This window comes from Notolabrus celidotus, chromosome 14, assembly GCF_009762535.1.
Source record: "Notolabrus celidotus isolate fNotCel1 chromosome 14, fNotCel1.pri, whole genome shotgun sequence".
Lineage (NCBI taxonomy): Eukaryota > Metazoa > Chordata > Actinopteri > Labriformes > Labridae > Notolabrus > Notolabrus celidotus.
This window is the reverse complement of record NC_048285.1, coordinates 22,135,077-22,157,813: the sequence shown is the minus strand read 5'-3', so window position 1 is coordinate 22,157,813 and position 22,737 is coordinate 22,135,077. Positions and strand designations below refer to the sequence as shown.

Below are 22,737 nucleotides of genomic sequence, written 5' to 3'. Positions count from 1 at the left end.
CAGGATTGTTGTCTGTAAACAAAGTAGATCACCCTTTGTTTATATATTTGAGTGTCATTGGTTCTCTGGCATTTTGGGTAAATATGAAATGGCTTTGACAAATCAATTTAAATCTAAATTTTGCCAATATTTAATTTAGTAAAGGATAAAGGGAAATGTGTTAATTATGTAAAATATGGTAGCCTTTGTTTGTTTGTTGAGACGCGCCATTTCATACCAAAGTTTGTAGACATCAAAGCCTTTGTGGGCTTGCGCACAATTATACCTGTATGTTTGTATCCTGATTTCTGTTTTTACTCCCCCTACCTGTCACAGATTTAACCAAAGACAATGTGTTTTTACAGACTTTTTGACAGTTCAAAGGGATCATTTATGTTTGACATTCAAAGTTCTTGTTTTCTCATTTTTATATCCAAATGCATTCTATTTTTTATATTTCATGATATTGTAATAAACTGCATTTACAGAAAGCTTTTATTCGTTGAGTCGACTGTGAGGATTTTGCTTCTAATTTGCCAAGCAAGTGTTATTCAAATGCATGTCCTTTCTCTCCTATGTCTCTGTATACACTAGCAAAGGTCTCAAAAGTGAGCGTGCATGTGTCTGTACAAGAGGAGGAGGGATGAGTGGTGTGTTGTTATAGCCCTGATGGTCTCAGGTTACCTGTGATTTGATTCTGTCAGGGCATGATGAGAAAAGGATACCACACATTTACCTGCGCTCCTTCACCCAGTGTTCCACAGAGGCTTCATCTCTGAGGTAAACATTTAAAGGGAAGTGGTTAGAAGATATTTTCACACAGATCCTGTCTCAGCTTAGATCTCATGACTCCGCAGCAATGATCTTCACCGCAGAGCAGGTGGCATGTGTATGATGTTCTTCTGCAAGGTATTTGCATGCATAGGCTTGTTGGTTTCGGAACACTCTTCCTTCTCCTTCCTCTTCCTTTGCCTCTCTCTATTCCTCCCCCTGGGGGATTGCGAGTGTGCTGAGGGCAAAGCTGTAGTGGCCTTTCACCACAGCTGCTTTACTGACCTCCGCACCCAGCTGGAGGGCTTTCCCTTCTCCACACGCAGCCACCCACTCCTCTGGCTCGCAGCCCACTACATCGAGGCAAAAGGGCTGACCCCTGCGGGGGGAAGCATTGTCTGGGGGAAAGATCTGAAGAGCATCTAGTTTTCTGAACTCAAATGAGCATCGTAGAGCATCTTGTGAAGTTAGTATAAGTTTCACTAATAACTGAACGTCAGGTCTTTTAGAACACCTGCACTACTTTGTATCATAATTTGAATCGATTGAGTGAAAAAGGTCAGGCTAATAGACAGCCTGTGAATGCTTCTGCAACTGCTGTTTGTCCTAAAAATAGGCCTAGATAATCTGAGTAAAGATATATCACTTCATGCTTGTTTTCCCTTAAAGATGTATGTAGTAAAGATTTATTATTATGACAACACGAGTAAAAAATGTCTAAATTATGTTCATAAGCAAACATCTTTTGGCTCAAAAGAGTATTTAAACACCCTTCAAACAAAATTTTAAGTGATAGCGAGACAGAAAACTGTGAACAAGTCCTATGCAATTCTATAACATATCAGAGCAGCGCCCTCGTGTGGTTAAATTAATATGATAATAAAACTCTGTTTTATTGGACACAACCACAACATTCTTACATTTTTCTACTTCACATCTCTTCTTTTAGTGTCCAGATATCTTGCTCTGGAAGAACCTACTCTTCGTCCGACAATAACTCTTCATTCACCTCCATGCAGCCCACTTTCCCGCCACTGCTTCCCTTCAGTTGCACCCTGTGTCTCCCACCACTTCCTCTGTCCCCTCTATGTCTCTTGCGCATCCTGTCAAGAGGAACTTCTTACATTTAAAAGGAATTTTCTGGTCTGAGTTTAACACTCTTTGCAAAGTAAACTTTATTACCCAAACATGAATTAGCAGACATTGTTTTCCAACTTTTTTTAAGAAAGATGCCATGGGACCATGTGGAATTGTGTTCCCATGTGAACCTTATTGAGAAGTTACAACAAATTTTGTAGCAATAAAAGTTTTCAATGCTTTTGAATTCTTGAAATTGTATTTTAAAGATACCCTGAACAAAACAACTGTATCTTTCTCTTACATGTTTCCATACACATTTTGAATGTTCGAATTAACATTTGTTGGATTTTCACATAAATATCACCATTGCACTGACACATAATGTGCCGGATAGCCATACAATATAGCTCGCATTTAAAAAACAGCAGGTCATAAGGCCAAAGGATCATCAACTGAAGGTAAAGTCAATGAGACTGTTCACAGATGTGTTCTAACGTCTTTCACCATTTTCACTGTGTGAGCGGTGTTCACAGCAGCTCAAAGTCTGAATCATTAGTGCATCTTCATCATATTCATGGGGGACATAAATGCTAGGATTTTTTTCACAGGAAAGTGCAAGAATTAAAAGGAAATTCACAGAATCAACTTAACTGAATGTTCCTCCATGAACGATTACCCCTGTAGTCCAGACATGTAACAGGCAGGTCGAGCAAGGCCCAAGTCTTTGGTAATGTTTTTGTTTGTGAGTACTGAAAAGTGCAGTTTACTTCATTTCACCAGGTTGATGCTGTCTGCAGTTATATCCAAATCGTGCTGTTCTTTTTTAAATAACGTGTCATCACTGTGACTAACAGTACTAGTACTCCAGTATGGGGTAAAAAGTGAGAAGAGGTCTTCATGTGGACCTTCACCACAAACACACGTCTGGGTTTTGAGTTCAGAAGCCCAGGTATTCTGCCAGAAACACAGCCAGGATCTTGGTCAGGTTCACTACAGTGGGTCGGTGCATGTTTTCCTCTGTGTCGTCCAGCGTGTGCCAGAACTGTGGGAAGGGGGTGGCGATGACATGGAGCACAGGAACGCCTGCATTATTGTAAAAGAGAGAGGAAGTTGAAAAATTGTTCACCTATGTAATACTCACAACAAACATTTCATAACACAAACTGGAACTATTTTCTGTGTCATCCACCTTTGTGAAGGAAGGGGATGTGGTCGTCCTGTACAGGTCCGAGGTACACATCCTTCCTAAAATAAGTCTGCTCTGAGGGGTGAGACGTCAGAAGCCCCTGGCGGTGGAGTCTCTTCTCTAACAGTGAGAAGTGAAGGGGAGAGTTAGGGTGCACACAGCGAAGGACACTAATCATTCATGAGGTAGTTATAGTCAGTGTTTACCTGCTGCAATCAGCCGGTCAAACCAGCGTGCCGTGTTATCAAAGTGATTTGCAATCAGTGGATCGGGACCACCGAGCAGGTCCAGCAGCACAAAAAGATCCTGAAGAGGAAGGAAAAACAAGGAGGTCTGAAGATGGAAATGCCAACTGAAAAAAACTTTTACACAGAAGCACAGTAGTCACATGTGATCACATGACTGAATGAAAGGCAAAGCAGGAGTGAATGATAAAGTGGAAGACTGCAGCTTTGTTACAGAACCCATAACTTTAAGTCCTGCAAAACATTCTTCAAGAAACTAAAAGGTTCCCTTTGCTCAATGTCTACATTTCTACAAAAGGTGGTGCAGGAAAAGGAGCAGCTGTTCTTAGAACACAAATTTGGATGAGACTTCAGAACAAAAAAGCTGCAACATATAAACCAACAACTATCACTATTTGTGTACCACGGCATCTACAGTAAGCCAAATTTTGTCCTCATCATGAATGTTCAACAGGTTGAGCTTCGTTTTGCAAAATGACGGAGAAAAATCTTTCACCAACAGTTACAACTACATGGAATATAGAGACCAAAACCATTTTTGTACCAGGCTGTGAATATATTTAGTTCTGCTGAAAAATGGGGCATAATAACGGGGCTCTAACAGGGACTCCTCGACCTTTGAATTGAGCCTCAAGTGGAGCCTAGAGAATCTGCATTCTTTTTTTGGTCTTCCACATTGGCTTAATTTTCAATACTAAAGTTTGACACATATACTGGTTTGCAGATTTTTAAAGTTGTAGCAGAAATAAAATTCTGCAAACCAATCAGAAACACTCGCCACTTCACTGCCTGTCCTCTTGAAAAACAACACCTCAAGATGAGGTGCTTATAAAGGGATGAAGTGATGTGCCTTGAACTACAGCTAGCTCGTTTTATGAGACTTTGAGGTTGTTACTCTGTGAAGCCTATAACACACATTGTGGCGGGTTGTTTAATTGATGTGGGTTTTCTTCTAAAGTGTGGTTGCTTGTTTGTGTCTCCTTTCCTTCTGCATGTTATTCAAATGCTGCATATGACCTGATGAAAGGTCCTTCTGCTTTTCCTCCTTGTCAGTTACAGAAGTTAAAGCCAGAATTGTTGCTGAATTTTTTAATAAACTGAAACTATTTTTCAGACTATTTTTGCAGTTTTTTATGCCTTTATGCTTCTGTCTCCTCTCGTTTGGACTACTGCAACTCATTGTATACATGTATAAACTAACAGTTATTGCAGCTCATCCAAAATGCAGCAGCCCTCACCAGAACTACAAAGAGAGACTATGTCACTCCTGTTTTAGCTCCCCTCCATTGTCTCCCAGTATATTTTAGAATTGATTTTAAGAATTTATTGTGGACTTCTAAAGCACGCTCTGATCTTGCACCCAAATATATTTCTAATCTCCTCACTCCATATGTGCCTGGTCGTAACCTGAGGTCCTCAGCAAAGGCCCCACTGGCCATCCCAAAATCAAGGCTGAGGAACAAAAGTGACCAGGCCTTTTCTGTCAGAGCCCCCACCATCTGTAACAAACTCCTCAAGGAGATCAGATTGGCAAATTCTTTATCCTCTTTTAAAAACACATTTTTAGAGATGTGCGTTTACAGCAGATGTGTTTTAATCCTCCAAACGCTTCTTTTGTTCCTTTTTCAAGCAGTACCACAGGCAGGATCTTATATCTTTTAATTGTTTTAACCTTTTATCTTTAGTTTTTTTTTATTCTTCTGACATTGTTTAATTTATTTTTATCTGATGGTCGTTTTTAGCCTTTTATCTTTTTTCTTTTGTCTATTGTGGTTTTAATTGTTTTATCTTTTTTATTCTCTTCTCATTTCTATCATTTGAACTCGCATGTTTTAACTTCCTGCTCTTCTGTTTTATATTTTTAGTCGTTGTCCTCCTCACATTCTCTTTTATCTTTAATTTTATGTCTTCTTTATTTATCTTGTAAAGCACTTTGAACAATATGAATAAAATGTCTTATCATTATTATGTATTATTCAGACCTTTTTATTCAAATGCATTATATTCTTATTCCTGCTTGGAGTTGGACAGTCTGCAGCTCTTCTGACTACACTGCTGTCTTGCTTCTTAGACCTGGTTATACTTGTTTCTTCCACAAGATCAAACAACACTGCCCCAAATTCAATTTAGACTTTAGTCCCTGCAGTCAAGATGCATTTAGTGCCTCCAAATGATTCTTGTCCCTCAGGAAACTTCCTATAGTGGAGACACATCTTGTAACTAGATTTGGGCCCATCCTATGTTCCTGTCCATGCAGGCGGTAAAGACAGGCCTGCTGAAGAGGTTCAAATTTGCTGAGTTCATATAATATGCTAAATTCAGCCTCCTCATACATAATTTAGTGTGTGTCTGGATCTGGATGTGAGCATGTGACAATAGAAGCGGTGTTTGTGTGTGTCTGTTTTTGTTTTTGTTTTTGTGTGTGTGTTTGTGTGTGTTTGTGTTTGTGTGTGTGTGTGTGTTTGTTTGTGTATGTGTGTGTGTGTGTGTGTGTATGCTGCACAGAGCGAGCAGCCTCCTCCTCACCACAGCCTGCAGCATGGTAGCGTGTGTGTTTCCAGCAGGATGCGGCGTGTTGGCCATGCGCTCCGCCAGATGACGGGAGCCATACAGAGAGTCTGTGGCAGTCCATTCTTCAAATGATTCCTCCCCATCAAAAAACACCAGCTGAAGAGTCACGGGAAGTTTCTGTGAGGAAAAGGGAAGAGAAGGCCGAGGGAATCTAATTAAAAAGGAGGCAGCACAGCAAGGGATGCCAGTTTTCTCAACCTGCAGTGATGTTGCAGTGTGTGTGTGTGTGTGTGTGTGTGTGTGTGTGTGTGTGTGTGTGTGTGTGTGTGTGTGTGTGTGTGTGTGTTCAGACAGTAACTACATAAATCACATCCTCAGGAGAGATACTGCTATTTACAGATGACTGCTGCAAAGAAAGCAAGGAGCTGGAGTCAGCATTTTCTAGCCTATACTTCAGGCACAGAGGCAGAAGGAAGGAGTCAGTGTAGGAAAAAAAAATACTTGTCAGCATCTCTGGCTTTTCATTTGTCACAGGAAGGAAAAAAAGTAAAGTTTCAAACAAAGAGGAAACTAATCTGCTCCTTAACTTCATCACCTCATTACACACCTGCTGTTTGAATGATCTCAGCTGGGCATCCAGAGAAGTGACAAGTTCCAGGATCATGGCACAGGGCACTGCAGAGTCACTGGCCCCTAGAAACACCCTCTCAGGGGCCCGGGGATCTGGAGGCAGTGACTTAGAGTCATAGTGGCAGGCTAGAATCAACCTCCGAGGGGCCGATGGTTCCAGAGTGGTGACAATGTTCGTAAATGCAACCTGACCATGTGGAGTTGAAGACTGGAATGAGTCAAAGTCAATGGCCCAGCCGGCAGACAGCGAGGACAGAGTGGAGGTGATGTGCTGAAGGGAAACAGAGAAGGGGGGTTCAAAATGAGAGGGAGCCTTTTATTAATGAAGAGAAGGAACTATAGATATGTACACACACCTGCTGTACCGCCAGGCTGCCTTGTGTCCCTGGGAGCCTCTCAATTAGGATTGGTCTCAAGTGATTCTCCCATAGGCGGGTACCGTCCACCTGAGAGGCCAGGCGGCGGATTTGGGCAGGGGAGCACTTGCTGGGTTTGTGGGTTGACTGGATGATGGGGGGATAAGGAGAGATGATTAAATAGCAAAAAACAACAACAAAAATATTTAGCAGCAAGTTTGAACAAAAGCTCCGAACTCTATCCAGGTCACTGTGGTGAAGAGGGGGGTTTTAGTACAAGTAGCACAAATACTTGGCAGCACTCTAAAGTTGCTCTATGTTCATCACACATAGTTTTATTCATCTATATGTCCAACTATATTATTTCTATATGGTGCGTATCTTTCCAGTGTGGAGGAAGGACCCATCACTGTTGAGTTCCTCCCTTGTAGGTATTTAAAACCATCTAGGTGTACACCTGGACAACAAGTTGAACTGGTCCCTTAACACAGATACACTCTACAGGAAGGGGCAGAGCTGCCTCTTTTTCTTAAGGAGGCTTAGATCCTTAGACATCTGCAGAAAGATGCTGCAGATTTTTTATCAGTCTGTGGTGACAAGTGTGTTATTCTATGCTGCAGTCTGCTGGGGAAGCAGTATAAAACACAAGGATGCAAGGTGACTGGACAAACTAGTGAAAAGAGCTGGCTCTGTGATTGGAACTAGGTTGGACTCACTGGGGGCTGTGGTGGAGAAATGCACACAGAAGAAGCTAGAGGCCATTCTAAATTACACAGATCATCCACTTCACAACTTCTTTGTGGACCAGAGAAACAGCAGCAGTGGACGGCTCGTCTATCTGCATTGCAGGACTGAGAGATACAGAAAATAATTAATCCCTACAGCCATTACGCTTCATAACTCTCTAGCCAATGGGAGATGAGCTGACAGACACCTGAATTTCCCCCTTGGGGAATGAATAAAGTACATTCTATTCTATTCTATTCCATTCATTTTCCCAAGAAAGGTCATTTTCTTAGTCCTTATTTAAAATGAAAGTTTGAAATTTGAGGAAAATCAGATAAATCTGATCAATTAAATTAATGTTGGAGAAAGCATGCAAACTAATACTGCTTTCATTGTGGATCATTTATCTACCTGGTATTTTCTTGATTGTTCTGGGTACCATGTGGTCATCAATAAAGTAATAAATAGATTGGTGCATCATTTTTATTGAAGTTCCCTATTGTGCAAAATGATGGAATAGCACTGCTTGATCTGTTTGAGTAACACTTCCCCCTCCAGTCCAAACTGTACTTGGCTTCTTCTTCTTTGGAACTTTTGCATGTTTAAGCTTCACTGTGCTGAGTTTGACAACTGAAGGCTGTTTTCTGTTTTGCAAGCAAGGGGGAGTTATCTTTGTCTTGAACAGCGCTTGTTGAGAACAGCACAAGCTGTGACATTCCTTGTAGGTTGGAAACCAGTTGTGGATAATGAATGAAGTTCACACAAGACTGATGCAGAATCATAAAACTGGTCGCATACCTGTGTTTAAAATTGACATTTATTCAGCATTTAAATATCTAAAAATGAAATAGAGTTAAAATGCATTGGTTTTTTTTACACTGACAATGAGTTTTAAGAGTTTTTCTTCCAGGTTATAGATGAAAAAAAGTATATACTACAAAAAAAAATATGTTGAACTCTTATTAAAAATAGTTATAAAATATATCTAGATCAGGATCTTTGACATAAAAAAAAAATCCTCCTGAATGATGTCATCCTGAATTTATACTCTACATATTTGTCTGTAATTCTGTTATCCTAGGAGTACAAAATGTAACTTGACCATGTGTCTATTCTGTGCACACTACATGTATTCATGTCTGTCTCACCAGGGAAAGCCATCCCTCTTCTGTGTATCATCCAAAAGTTTCTTTCACATTTTTCCACGTCACAGTTTTTAAAAGAAGTTTGTCACTTTCTTAAATCAATATGAAACTGAGGGTTGCATGTGCTGTTCAGATTACACATGCAAATATGTGGTGGTGGACTTGTAAACAAATCACATTCATTACTTCACTATGGACTGAAATAGAGTAAAAGAAGCAAATAGTCATGGTTAGGGTGTGATCATTTTTGGCATTTTGACTGACAGATGATGAATCCCCTATAAATAAGCAGCTGGCCTTCCACGTATAAATCTATCAATGATGCATGTCTGGCCCATATAATCAAAAAGGTAAACCCGAAACTGAGGAGATGTTACAGAAAATAACAGCTTTTGTCCTGATGTCTGATGATACAGTGGGAAAAAAACCTGACACGTCCTAAAACAGACGGAACAACACCATCTGTTACTGGTTATTATATTTCAGTTAACACTTTGAGGCCCAAACTTGTCCCTGCACACACTGGGGCAAAGTTTCAGAGATTGTGGACCTGCCATTTATCACTCTTACCCTGTCTCTGCTCAGATCTGCTGCTGCAATGCGGTTCACCTGTCCAGTGGTGCTGGTCTCGTTGGACAGGTAGACTCCCAGCACCCCAGCCAGCACCAGAAACCCGAGGAGACAGAGCAGCAGTACCCGGGCTCGGGGCAGCCGGACGCGGTCACAGCCGGGGAGAGAGCCGCTGCTGCCGCTCTGCTGCAGAGGCTTGTACCGCCGACTGGACCTGGACATGTCTTTGGAGATACAGTGTTATCGTTCAGTCCTTACTGCTACGTGTACAAGCCGACTTGGGGAGCATGTAGGAGGGAAATCCTCACAGGAAGTGGAGTAGTACGCTGGCTCCGATTTGAAGCAGACTCGATACCAGTCTGTTGGTTTCACCGTCATACTCCATCCCCCGTGTGTAGCAGTCTGTCTTTTGTGGTCCTGATCCTCGTTGCCAGTGTAGTAGCCCGGGTCTTTGAAGGCATGGTTGACTGAAGGGCTGCTTTGATCAGGTTAATCCACTAAACATTATAATGAACAGAAGCAGATCGAGTCTGCGTATTAGTGTCTGCAGCAGTTTAACTCTCTACTGTGTCTACTTACACACAGTAATGGAAAACGGTGACAAATTCCTCATGAGCAAACTTGTCATAAGTCCTTAGGAGCAAAATACTGAATAAATATGAACATTTTTCTCCTTCACACTACAGTTGATCTTTGGGCTTCTAACTCTTCTTCGTGCTGCTTTAAGGCCGTCAGTGAAAAGCGTTCTGGTGTTATAGCGACACCAACTGGAGGTTAGTGTAATTACACCTTCTACAATATTCCCAAGGGACAGAGGTTTGGGAACAACTTCGTGGTGTGCGGTCCCCTCCTGCTGGAGAACAGATGCATCGACAGTAAATTAGATTTCTCAGAAATACTGATGCAAGTTGCCTTGTGCTTAATTCGGTTACTCCCATTTCCCTTTGTTGTATCTTGACCGCCCGTGATGTGTAGATGCAGATGGAATCTTTGTGACACTGGCTTGCTTGCATAGTAATACGTTTATTACAAGAAAACAATACCAGTATCGAACAAGCACCCGGAATGCTTGGGAGAACAGCTTTGCAAATCTGCTGACTCCCAGAATGCTGTTGACCAGCACCTTTTATAGGTCTTTGAGCCAATGACATAGCCTACTGCAAAGCCCAAACTTATCTTGATCTCTAGTTATCTACTATACCCTCCTGGGCTCTGCTAGCCTAATGGTTACAAAACTTGTCCATGCATGTCACTAAATTGGAAGGGGGTCTCAATCTAATTTCCTTGAAAGTCTGGGAGAACATAGGTTTCTCCTTGACTTGTTTTACGTCAGTTACTTATTAACTATCAGATACTTCACCTTAAAATCAGAAAAAAAATGTTGTTTTTACTGTGTTTTATTAAAACAATTATTAATTACTCATTTGGCACACTACCTCTGCTACTCACCACTGCACTATTATCATATTATTTTAGTCTGTACATATTAGTCATGCCTATTGTTGTTCTTTTGTATTTATAGCTGATGTTATTGTTATTATATTTTTATTTTGTATGTCTTATTCTTTAGCCTAGTACAAAGAGAGCACAGTTTACCAAGTCAAATTCCTTGTCTGTTCAAGCATACCTGGCCAATAAAGCTGATTCTGATTCTGATTCTAAAAATGTGGTCAGAATTTAAATAGGCTCTTGATAGGCATTTTGATGCATAATACATACAGTGGGTAGCAAAAGTCTACACACCCCTGTTAAAATGCAAGGTTTTGTGATGCTAAAATAAAATCTTTATTGGGATTAATCAAAGTCACTTTAGATTATGACAGGTGTATACTGACTACTACTTGTCATGAGTTTGAATGTGTTTGGTTAATTCTGAACACAGACACATCACTAGATATAAGAGGGTGTGTACACTTGTGCAACCACATTATTAAAAAAAAAAAAAGTATTCCTCCCCCTAAAAGATTTTTTTTTTTTTTATTTCAATTGTATTGTGCATGTTATAAGTCACATTAAAGATGAAAAAAGTTCTGACATGATTTATCTTGGTCTCAATTTTTTTACATAAAAAAAACTTAGCATTTTAACAGGAGTGTGTAGACTTTTGCTATCCACTGTACATAATAATGATAATAAGATAAGATAAGATAAGATACTCCTTTATTCTTCCCACAATGGGGAAATTCATGGAGTTACAGCAGCAAACAAGAAGGTGTACAGTACAAGAATTTCAACAAGAATATATATAGAAAAAAATGTTCATCAAAGATGACAGATTGGCCATGATTCTCCCGTCAGCCACCACCTCCACAGGGTCCAGGACTGAGCTGGCCTTCTTCACCAGTTAGTTCAGTCTAGCTCTCCTGTATCCTGTCCGCCCACAGCAGATACAATATGAATACATAATACATGTATTTATATTATTTAAAGTGCTCTACAAGATAAACAAATAATACAGAAAATAAAAGATACAAGAGAATGGGAGGAGGACAATGACGAAAAATATAGATAACAGGTGACTGAAAATGTGTTTATTATCAAACAATGATAATAGGAAAGATTTTTGTCCTGACCTTCAAACAGCAGTTAGGAAAATAATCTCCTTCACACCATCAATTTACAAGCTGTTTTGCATGGGGTTGTATTGTGGGTACACGCCACAATAGCAGTATCATCTGAGTATTTCTGGATGTGACAGGAGTTATTTTTTTATTTGTTGACTTTATTTCGAACATGTAAAAGTAAAAATACAAAATAAAAGCATACAAGTAGAAAAGAAGAAAGAGTTATACAAACATACAAGAAAAAAACAAACAATTATACAAAAGAAACAAAATCAATATTAGCAAGCAGTGAAACAATTTACTTTACATGTGCGAAAAGGAGTAGGAACTTAGAAGAAGTTAAAACTTATCTAATCCTACCCCTCTATTCACTATTTTCTGCCTTTATACGAGTGCAATCCCACACGTCAAATCTTCTTATATTATTATCTTAATATTTACACCAACAAACAAAAGTGAACCCCTCGTGATTCTCAGCACTAGTCTTCCTCCTTGTACCTCATGAAAGAATAAGGAAGGAATAGGAAAGAATAATCTTTGAATATTTCCTGGAAGGAGATTTTTCCTTGCCTTAAACACAATTTGTGCAGTTTTAAAATCCACAAGGTCAAATAATTTCAATATTTTTGATTTGAGGAACAATGATTTTGTGTGTTCACGAAAATCAACATTGTGAACTGTTCTGATTGCTCTTTTCTGTAGGACTGACAGTGGTGCAGGGAACTTTTATAGGTGTTTCCCTAAACCTCAGCAACCTTCCTTGTATTTGAAGTCCGCTGTGTACAGTGTGAACAGGTATGAAGTCCAGTCATGTAAAGACTACGGTAAAAAAAAAGAAGTGCTGACTGCCTTGAAATCACATATTGAATAAGAACAAGCCGCGACTTGTTTTATGACCTACTTCTCTCTGTCCCGCCAAATTTTCGTCGGAGAAACAGGAAACTGGCTTCTTAGAGAGCTGATTGGTCCTCAGACATGCAGGCCCGCGCGTGTCTTGTCCCCTGATTGGTCAAGATGCCGTGACGCCGTGACGATGTCAGTGACGCCTTCCGTACAAATACAACATTTGCGCGACTTCGAGCAATTCGCGCTTTCTCTTCTCTGGCTGGAGGAAGTGTGTTTCTGTGTGTTACTGTGTGTTACATACTTTGTCACCGAGCAGAGGATAAACTTGATAAACTTCCTCGACACCTAACTTCACACTCCAGCGCCAGCATGCACGTGATCAAGCGAGGTGAGCTGGTCCCTTCTGTTGTCATTGTTTAATCCCAGGGTAGCTTGTTTTACTGTCAGTAACTAGGATTCACCTGCTGCCTCAGACTTACAGCTGACTTATTTCATCACATAATCGAAACTTAAGCACCATGTAGGAGTAGTTAGCTGCGCGTTTGCCTGTAACCATCAGTTACTTAATGTAGCTAGCTAGCTAGCTGATGAACCGGTTTTACACTGTGAGCCTCAAACAGTCTGTCCGCCTTTAATTAAGCTAATACGAGACTCTGGCATCATGACAAGCAGAGAATACAAGTGGGTGTTGTCATTAATGTACCAGACTTTCATATCCCCTCCAGGTTTAGGTTTAGTCTGTTGTTTATTAACTTATCTGTAAGCCTTTGTCTTAGTTGGCGCCAAAAGTCCAAGTTAGAAAGGCCAACCTGCCTGGAGGTCTGGACCCTCGTGTGGTTCTGATCCAAAGAAAAGCTAGTTAACTGAAGATAAGATAAGATATTACTTTATTGATCCCCCGGGGGGAATTAAGTTGTTACAGCAACCCAGACATAAGTACAATTAAGAAGAAGTTTCAATAAGTGAAATAAAATAGGATAAGTAAAATAAAAATACATAAATAAAGCTAGAATACAATTTAGATATATACAATGTTACAATGGAATTTAGATTGAATAGCAGTAATTACAGGCAGTATTAAAAATGTTTCAGTAGTGACAGGTTGACATTGTGTGATTATGGTTGGTAATGACAAATTAAGCAATAAATAATAAATATGGGTATGTAATATGACCATGAGTTGTAGTTACAATAATAATGTAATATAACATAATTTAATATGGCAAGGAGAATTATAATACAGTATATTATGCATTATAATGCCAGCAGCAGTCAAGAGAGTCAACTTGCTTAAGATGTTTTAAAGGAGGAGGAAAATCTGTCTTCAAGGTTATATTAAAAACAATGGTGTCCAAAATGTTTTGAAAGAAGGCCTCATTTGGTGTTTTCAGAATACCTCAGGGCCACTTAGATCCTACTGAGACTCAGATAGATATTCTTTATTTCAGACTCATAGGTCCACATCAGCACAAGAGTAATATAAAAGACTAAAAATAAGTAAAATACATGTCCAACAAGAAATAAAGAGATCATATGACCACAGTTTACACATTCATTTTGATCAGAGCATAAAAAGGCATATGTTCCAGTGTTTCCAAAAGCAAAAAAAACCAAAACCTTGTGTATACACTTAATGTAGGCTGAGTGAGCTCCCTTAAAATTTCATTTTCTGAATCAGCTAAGCGACACATAAATTTAAACATCAAATTTCTCACTACAGCATGAAACGGAGGGACATTGTTTGATACAAATATAAAACCTGCACTAGTCCATCTTGGTAGTTTGAGGAAAATTCGATATGGAATCATGAAAGTTATACATGAAATCTCTATTTGATTATTTTACATTTTTCTCAATAAATCAGTAACTAGGTAGTCCTCAGTTCTCCAAAATCCACATATACACTAGCAAACTTTATCTTCTTCTGGAGGAACATGGTCGGGCAATGTGGGAAAAATATTGTCTCATTATTTTTCTATGGCAGGATCACGATCTGGATTTCATCACACTTCTTTTTCATGTTGTTTTTAAGACTTCTCTGACCAGCAGACAACATTTTAAGAACTAAATAATTATTTTCCTGCGTTCAGAAGTTTAATGCACCAAATTTAGCCTTTTCTGCACAATTTCATAATTTTGAGTTTGTCTTGTCCTCTTTTGTGTCTTCTGAACTTTTAGTGTTCATCAAGAACATTTTTACATCATGATAAAAACATTAATTTGAAAACCTATCAATGATGCTGTCTATTTTCAAGGTTTTGTTTAATGATGGGGTGCTGGGTGGGTCCAGGAGGGAGTAAGGGTGATGGAGAGCTGTTTGTGTATTTGTGTATTTGTTGTGCTTTACTGTTTCATGTGTATTAGTTTGCTTTGTGTTTTGTTGGGACCCCCTTGAAAACGAGATGCTGCATCTCAAGGGGCTATCCTATAATAAATTAATTCCAATCATTAACATTAATCTCTTTGTACCTGGTATAATCCAATCTCCTTCCATTTATAGTAAATGTGTTTTCACACCTGAATATTAACGTTCTACCAGCTACAACAAAACCTTTTCCCCAATATGTTAACGTTTACAACTTTATAAAGCTGTAAAAATGCACAAACGTTTCAAATACTAACTGGTTCACAGAAATCTCACATATAACTACAAAAAAAAAGTACAATTAAATGTAGTGTCTGTAAAAGTTGGTCACTGCAACACCCTAAATTGATGATGATACTGTAATTGGGGAACATTTTAAGGTTCTTTTATGTTACTCTGATTTCATGTGATCTCAGGAGAAGAGCTAGCCAATAATTACTACCTACAACATCAAAGTTACACATAATGCATCAGTGACTATTATAACTATTATTTTATTAAGAGGATTCTGAAATAGTCCATTCTGCATCATTGGCTCTGTTACCTTTTAGAGTAATGATCAATCAATTCATCTTTATTTTTATAGCGCCAAATCACAAAGTTATCTCAAGACGCCTTTACGAACAGAGCAGGTCTAGACCGTACTCTGTTAAATTATTAACAAAGATCCAACATCAAGACAGGATAAGATCCAGTCCCCTCTTGCTGACAGGACTCAAACTTATCTCATCTTAATCCACCATGAGCAATCATTATGTTAATTATGTTAATGTTAATCATTAAGCTTAATGTTCTGAATACTTCACTATAATATCTCATCATGACTAATACTTAAATACCAGGACGCATTACCCTCTTAGGTTCTTGTTAGTTTTAACATTCAAAAGAGTGACAAAGAATGTGTTAGCAATTCCATCAAATGCCTTCATTTGATCTTCATATCTGAAAGAAATACTCAAATGCTGATGTTTTAGAAAATGTGGTTAACAATTTCTGTTTTTTTTTCTCTCTCTGTCAGATGGACGCCAGGAGCGCGTCATGTTCGACAAAATCACCTCTCGCATCCAAAAGCTGTGCTATGGCCTCAACTCTGATTTTGTGGACCCAGCTCAGATCACCATGAAGGTGATCCAAGGTTTGTACAGTGGAGTCACCACAGTGGAGCTCGACACACTGGCTGCTGAGATCACTGCCACTCTCACAACCAGACATCCCGACTATGCCATCCTCGCTGCACGTATCGCCGTCTCCAACCTGCACAAAGAGACCAAGAAGGTGTTCAGTGACGTGATGGAAGACCTGTACAGCTATGTCAACCCCCTGAACAGACGCCACTCGCCCATGATCTCAAAGGAGACGCTTGATCTAGTGCTTGAGAACAAAGACCGTCTCAACTCTGCCATCATTTTCGATCGTGACTTCTCCTACAACTTCTTTGGCTTCAAGACGCTGGAGCGCTCCTACCTGCTGAAAATCAACGGCAAAGTGGCGGAGCGGCCACAGCACATGCTGATGAGAGTTTCTGTAGGAATCCATAAATCAGATATAGATGCAGCCATCGAGACTTACAACCTGCTGTCAGAGAAGTGGTTCACACACGCCTCCCCTACACTCTTCAATGCAGGAACCAACAGGCCACAGCTGTCCAGCTGCTTCCTGCTCGCCATGAAAGACGACAGCATTGAGGGCATTTATGACACACTGAAGCAGTGTGCCCTTATCTCCAAATCAGCTGGAGGAATCGGCGTGGCGGTCAGCTGCATCAGATCAACAGGGAGCTACATTGCCGGCACCAACGGCAACTCCAACGGGCTTGTCCCCATGCTCAGAGTCTACAACAACACGGCTCGTTATGTTGACCAGGGCGGCAACAAGAGGCCCGGAGCTTTCGCCATGTACCTGGAGCCCTGGCACTTTGATGTGTTTGATTTTCTGGAGCTGAAGAAGAACACAGGAAAAGAGGAACAGAGAGCCAGAGACCTCTTCTACGCCATGTGGATCCCCGACCTGTTCATGAAGAGAGTGGAGAGCAACCAGGACTGGTCTCTGATGTGTCCCAATGAGTGCCCCGGCCTGGATGAATGCTGGGGGGAGGAGTTTGAGAAGCTGTACACCTCCTACGAAAAGGAGGGGAGGGTGAAGCGTGTGGTTAAGGCTCAGCAAGTGTGGCACGCCATCATCGAGTCCCAGACAGAAACGGGTACACCATACATGCTGTACAAAGACGCCTGCAACAGGAAGACCAACCATCAGAATCTGGGCACCATCAAGAGCAGCAACCTCTGTACGGAGATAGTCGAATACACCAGCCATGACGAAGTCGCCGTCTGCAATCTAGCCTCCATTGCGCTTAACATGTACGTCACCCCCGAACGGACCTTTGACTTTAAAAAACTAGCCCAGGTGACCAAAGTGATCGTGAAGAACCTGAATAAGATCATTGAGATCAATTACTATCCGGTGCCTGAGGCAGAGAAGTCCAACAAGCGCCACAGGCCGATTGGAATCGGTGTCCAGGGTTTGGCCGATGCCTTCATCCTCATGCGGTACCCGTTTGAAAGCCCTGAAGCTCAGCTGCTGAACATCCAGATCTTTGAAACAATATACTACGCTGCCCTGGAGGCCAGCTGCGAGCTAGCTGCCGAACTCGGCCCCTACGAAACGTATGAAGGCTCCCCTGTCAGCAAGGGCATCCTGCAGTACGACATGTGGGAGAAGACGCCAACAAACCTCCAGGACTGGAAGCTGCTGAAGGAGAAGATCGCCAAACACGGCGTGAGAAACAGCCTGCTGCTCGCCCCAATGCCCACCGCCTCCACCGCACAGATCCTGGGCAACAACGAGTCCATCGAAGCCTACACCAGCAACATCTACACCCGCAGGGTCCTCTCTGGAGAGTTCCAGATCGTCAACCCTCATCTGCTCAAAGACCTGACGGAGAGGGGGCTGTGGAGTGAGGAGATGAAGAACCAGCTGATCGCTCAGAACGGCTCCATTCAGGTAAAGATCAATCAGGAAATAAACCGGCAGGCTTTTTCAAGTTGCACATTTCATTGTTTACTCATTTTAGATTATCACGAGTCAAAACACAACTTAGACAGTAGTAGTGAATGAAGTCCCCAAGATTCCATGTTGTTTTTTGTTTGATATTTAATGAGACCTTTTTCTTCTTTAGGGCATTGATGAGATTCCAGATGACCTGAAGCAGCTGTACAAAACTGTGTGGGAAATCTCCCAGAAGACCGTGCTCAAGATGGCAGCCGACCGTGGCGCCTTCATCGACCAGAGCCAGTCCCTGAACATCCACATCGCTGAGCCAAACTATGGCAAACTGACCAGCATGCACTTCTTTGGCTGGAAACAGGTGAGTGAGACAAACCAGAACAGACAATCAGTGACATCTTACTATGACTATATGATGATGATGATGATGATGATGATGATGTGCTAAATTGTCTTGCTTCTTTGCCACAGGGTCTGAAGACAGGCATGTATTACCTGCGGACGAAGCCTGCCGCTAACCCCATCCAGTTCACCCTGAACAAGGAGAAGCTGAAGGAGGCGCAGGAGCCGGAGAAAGCTACAGAGGAGGAGATCAAAGAGAGAAACATGGCCGCCATGGTGTGTTCTCTGGAGAACAGAGATGATTGCCTCATGTGTGGATCTTGAACTCGTGCTGTCTGTTTGTTTGTCGTCTTACTTTTTGAGAGCCGCTGTGTTACAGTGACTTGAAGCTTTGGGTGGAGAGCCTCCTGTTACACACTGTAACATTTCTACTTAACAACATGGGCATGTTTCACTGATCAAAACAAAGTGCACTGCTGTGGGTGGGTCAGAATTTAAAGAGTTAATTTTATTAAAAATAAATTGTTCCTGTCAATTCAAGTACTTTAATAGGCACTGTATTATTTTATGTGTGAAATAAAAAGCTTTGTTATACGAAATAAAGCGTGTGAGAGTTTGAACTTTTAAATTAACCATCCAAATGAAGTGAGTCAGTGCTGCTGCTGATTTTTATATTCAACTTGTTCTAATAAGGATGTGTGGTATCTCAATATCTGTCCCCTAAAGGACTTACAGCTAAGTGTCAGCACTGACACCAGATGAGCATTTAAGATGAACATGAAGCCCTTTACTCAACTTATTTTAGGGCCATTTTTGCCTTTATTGGTAGGACAGCTGAAGAGAGCACAGATGATGAGACAATGACTAGAGCCTCTGTACATAGGGTGCATGCTTAAACCCACCAGGCCTTTATCCACTTATATAATAAGTGACATTCTGCACCTTAAGATGCATTTGGAATGAACTGTGTAAGCTAGTCTAAATTTAATTTGAAATGCCAATCCCAATAGACATATGTCAATTCCACCATGGGAGGAGCTTGATTGAGAAGGGAATCATTGTTGGTATATATATGAAATAGTTGTGAAATCAAATGTGCATCCTCAAAATCACCTCCAGCTCAATGCAGGAAAGACCAAAGAGCTGGTGGTGGATTTCAGAAGATGCAAGTCCACCCAGTGAACATCCAGGGAACGGACATTGAGATTGTGAAATCTTACAAGTACCTGGGTGTTCACCTGAACAATAAACTGAACTTGTCGGATGACTCTACCGCACTGTACAAGAAGGGACAAAGCACACTTTTTCTGCTCAGGAGACTCAGGTCTTTTTGTGTGGAGGGGGCTCTTCTGAAGTCCTTTGACTGTGCAGCTTTATGTCCATCAGCCATTTTCTTTGGAGTGGTCTGCTGGGGAAGTAGCATCTCTGCTGCTGACAGGAAGAAGCTGAACAGACTGGTGAAGAAGGCCAGCTCTGTCCTGGGCTGCCTGCTGGACCCTGTGGAGGTGGTGGCTGACAGGAGGACGACAGCAAAGCTATCTTCTCTGATGGACAACACCTCACCCCCCCTCCAGGAGACCATAACAACACTAAGTAGCTTGTTCAGTGACAGACTTCTTCACCCGCGGTGTCTCACGGAGAGATACCGCAGGTCTTTTCTTCCTGCAGCGGTCAGACTAATTTTTTACCTCTTTAATTTTAATTGCTAATAACTTTTTAATAATTGTTACTTTATAGGCTCTTGTTTGCTTTATATTTTTTTTCTTTTTTTGCACTGTCTACTTTGTTAGTGACACTTGAATTTCCCCATTGTGGGACGAGTAAAGGACTATCTTATCTTATCTTAAAATATAAACTCAACTGAGGACATCATTTATTCAGAGCGTTATACTCAGTGTCATGAGTTTAGGAATAATGTCCAATTTTGTATATAATGAGGAAATAGTTTTCTTAAATGTTAAATAGATTTTCAACAATTCTTAAACACCTAGTGTACGACCACTTGTAAAATCTTAGAGATGTGGAGAAAAATAATGTTTAAAAAAACAAAGTCAGTCAATGTCGAGATAGTTATTTTTAATATATTTTTTTTATAAAATAATGAAAACATAATTTACAGTTTTAAATGTACAAGTTATTATTACAACCCAAAGAAAACATTTTGAATCAAACCTTTTCGTCCGTGTGTGCTGTACCTCTGCAACATGCAGGAAGCACCGACGCACAGAGAGGAACAACGCCAGAGAATAGAAAACAACGAGGGATCATACAAATCAGTTTTTGTACAGAGGATCAGAAGAAAAACCGCATACACAAATAAAACACAGTACCCTCTTATCTTCACTATTGTCTGCAACAGTGGGAATGTGTTAAAAATAAATTATCAAAATATTTAACATCTAAAAAAAACAAACCTAAGCATACAATATTACTGTTAGCCATAATGCAATATTCATTTGTTCAACAGGGATCCTGGTGTACGCTATAAATAGCTTACAGTACACATAACATGAACAAAATTTATATATATATATATATGTATAAAAACCTTGCCCATTTTACAAAAGCAAACTGTTGAGACTGGCTGATACTAAAATCACAGCGACACCCGCAAAGCTGCACCAAGAGGAGTCGCTCTGAGCACGAGTTGAACCTCACTGTAGCCTGAATTTGTTCACGACAGACGCTGAAAGGTGAAAAACGGCTCAGGTTTAAATCTTACAGGTTTAAAAGTTCATGTGACTAGCTGCAGGAGAATAAAGGAGGTGAAAACGTAAAAGCAGACGCAACTTTTTTCTGTTTCTTTAAAGATCTGAGGAGAAGGAGGAGGAGCGGGAAAGAGAGGACTCTTTGTTTCACTATCTCAACTACATACAGAAAGGTTGTTTTCTACTTATAAGGAGAGAGTGTTGTAGCTGAGAAACGGGCACATACATTTACGTCAAGGTGATAAAACATCAGTTGATTAACTGTTCAGTCTAATCCAGCAAATTAAATACTCATAAATCAAGGTATTAAATTAGAAAAGTTCAATAGCGATTTAAAACATTACTACTAATCGACTTGCAGCTCCCAACAATAAGCTAATATGCATACCAGTTAATATTTAAAGGGAAAATTACAATGACAAAATATCCACCTCCAACTCCAACGTCAACATGGTTAGTGTCTTTAACAGCATCTCTTTAAACCTGAGTGAGGGAGGGTGAAAAGTCAACAGTTCCAGTCAAACCAGGAAGAATCAGCTGATCCACAGAGCAGAGCAGGAGATGATCACTTAGTACAATTTATCAGAAACATCAGCACTGACACAAAAGATAAGATCCATCCTCCACAGGGATGATGTGTCCTGTCAGTACCAGCATCCATATAACTTCCACATTAGTTCTGTATGAAAAATAGATATAGTAGACAATATCAGACAGCAAGCTAGCTGCTTAAATAGTGTAGTTTGTGTTCATTTGGGTTCTATCACAGAACACAGGGACAAGTCCTCTCTCTCACACACACACACGCACACACACAGACACACACACACACAAAGACAGAGCAGTTCTGATATGAAGGAGCTTCAGTGTTGTCCAGTGAGTTTCATGTGCAGCTTTATGTCCATCAGACGGCTATGCAAAGAGTAGCAGTAATAATGATAGTTTGACTTTTGTAGGAAACAACATTTAGATTTCAGAGGGAAGACTGATGAAAAGGTCGACATCACTCTCATGTTTGTAGAATATGAGGCTATAAAGGGTTAGCTTAGCATAAAGACTGGACACACACAGGGGGAATAGCTAGCTTGATTCTGTCATTCAGACACAAATTGTACCTCCCAGCACCTCTAAAGCTCACTCTTTACTGGTTCAATCTGTCTTCCTTTTATATCAGAATGCTTAGAGATCAACATATTTAGTTACAAACTTTAAAAGCAGGCAAAAAAAATTACAGGATTAAAGGAACAGTACGAAAAACTAGACTATAGTGTCTGCATATGAAGGATGCGCCTTAACCACTGAGCTAGACTGGCACCCGCTGAGGTCAGAGGTTTTACTAGGGTTGCAGATGTTAGTGTGACTAAGGGACCCATTATCAAGGGAGCTATGGAGGCTTTCAGAAATCACTACAGAAGTCAGTGTATTTAGGAACGGCTCTCTTTAAAAGGTGGACTTTTGTTTGGTAACAACCATAGATTGTATAAAATATGGACGTAGTATCAGTGATGTCACACATCTGTTTCTGAAGCACTGTTTTGAGGCCAGGCGGCGGCGGCAGCCATAGTTCTGCTGTCGAGCAATTGTGACATAAAGAGGCGGGCTTTGAGCCTCCTCGCCAACAGCTACAGTGTTCCCGCCTGTCAATCAAGTCAGCTGTGCCTCTCAGTGGTAGACTCGTAATCTCAATATCTTCCAAATTGCAGCGTTATG

The 22,737-nt window shown here is 40.6% G+C and overlaps 2 protein-coding genes across 2 annotated transcripts; one reads left to right on the top strand and one right to left on the bottom strand.

The window, feature by feature from the left end:
* Positions 1–1,907: 1,907 nt before the first annotated feature.
* Positions 1,908–10,035, bottom strand: qpctla (glutaminyl-peptide cyclotransferase-like a). The gene is made up of 8 exons (XM_034701839.1): positions 9,508–10,035; positions 9,200–9,423; positions 6,759–6,905; positions 6,380–6,673; positions 5,788–5,949; positions 3,223–3,322; positions 3,020–3,136; positions 1,908–2,913 (listed from the first exon to the last, which is right to left on the bottom strand). Exons 1-8 carry the CDS (start codon positions 9,575–9,577, stop codon positions 2,768–2,770), a joined length of 1,260 nt encoding a protein of 419 aa, XP_034557730.1. The 5' UTR covers positions 9,578–10,035; the 3' UTR covers positions 1,908–2,767.
* A 2,798-nt stretch (positions 10,036–12,833) lies between these two features.
* On the top strand, positions 12,834–18,922 carry LOC117824821 (ribonucleoside-diphosphate reductase large subunit). Its single transcript, XM_034700290.1, has 4 exons — positions 12,834–12,997; positions 15,993–17,974; positions 18,150–18,338; positions 18,449–18,922. The coding sequence occupies exons 1-4, from the start codon at positions 12,979–12,981 to the stop codon at positions 18,641–18,643; spliced, it is 2,385 nt and encodes a 794-aa protein (XP_034556181.1). The 5' UTR covers positions 12,834–12,978; the 3' UTR covers positions 18,644–18,922.
* The last annotated feature ends 3,815 nt before the right edge of the window (positions 18,923–22,737 follow it).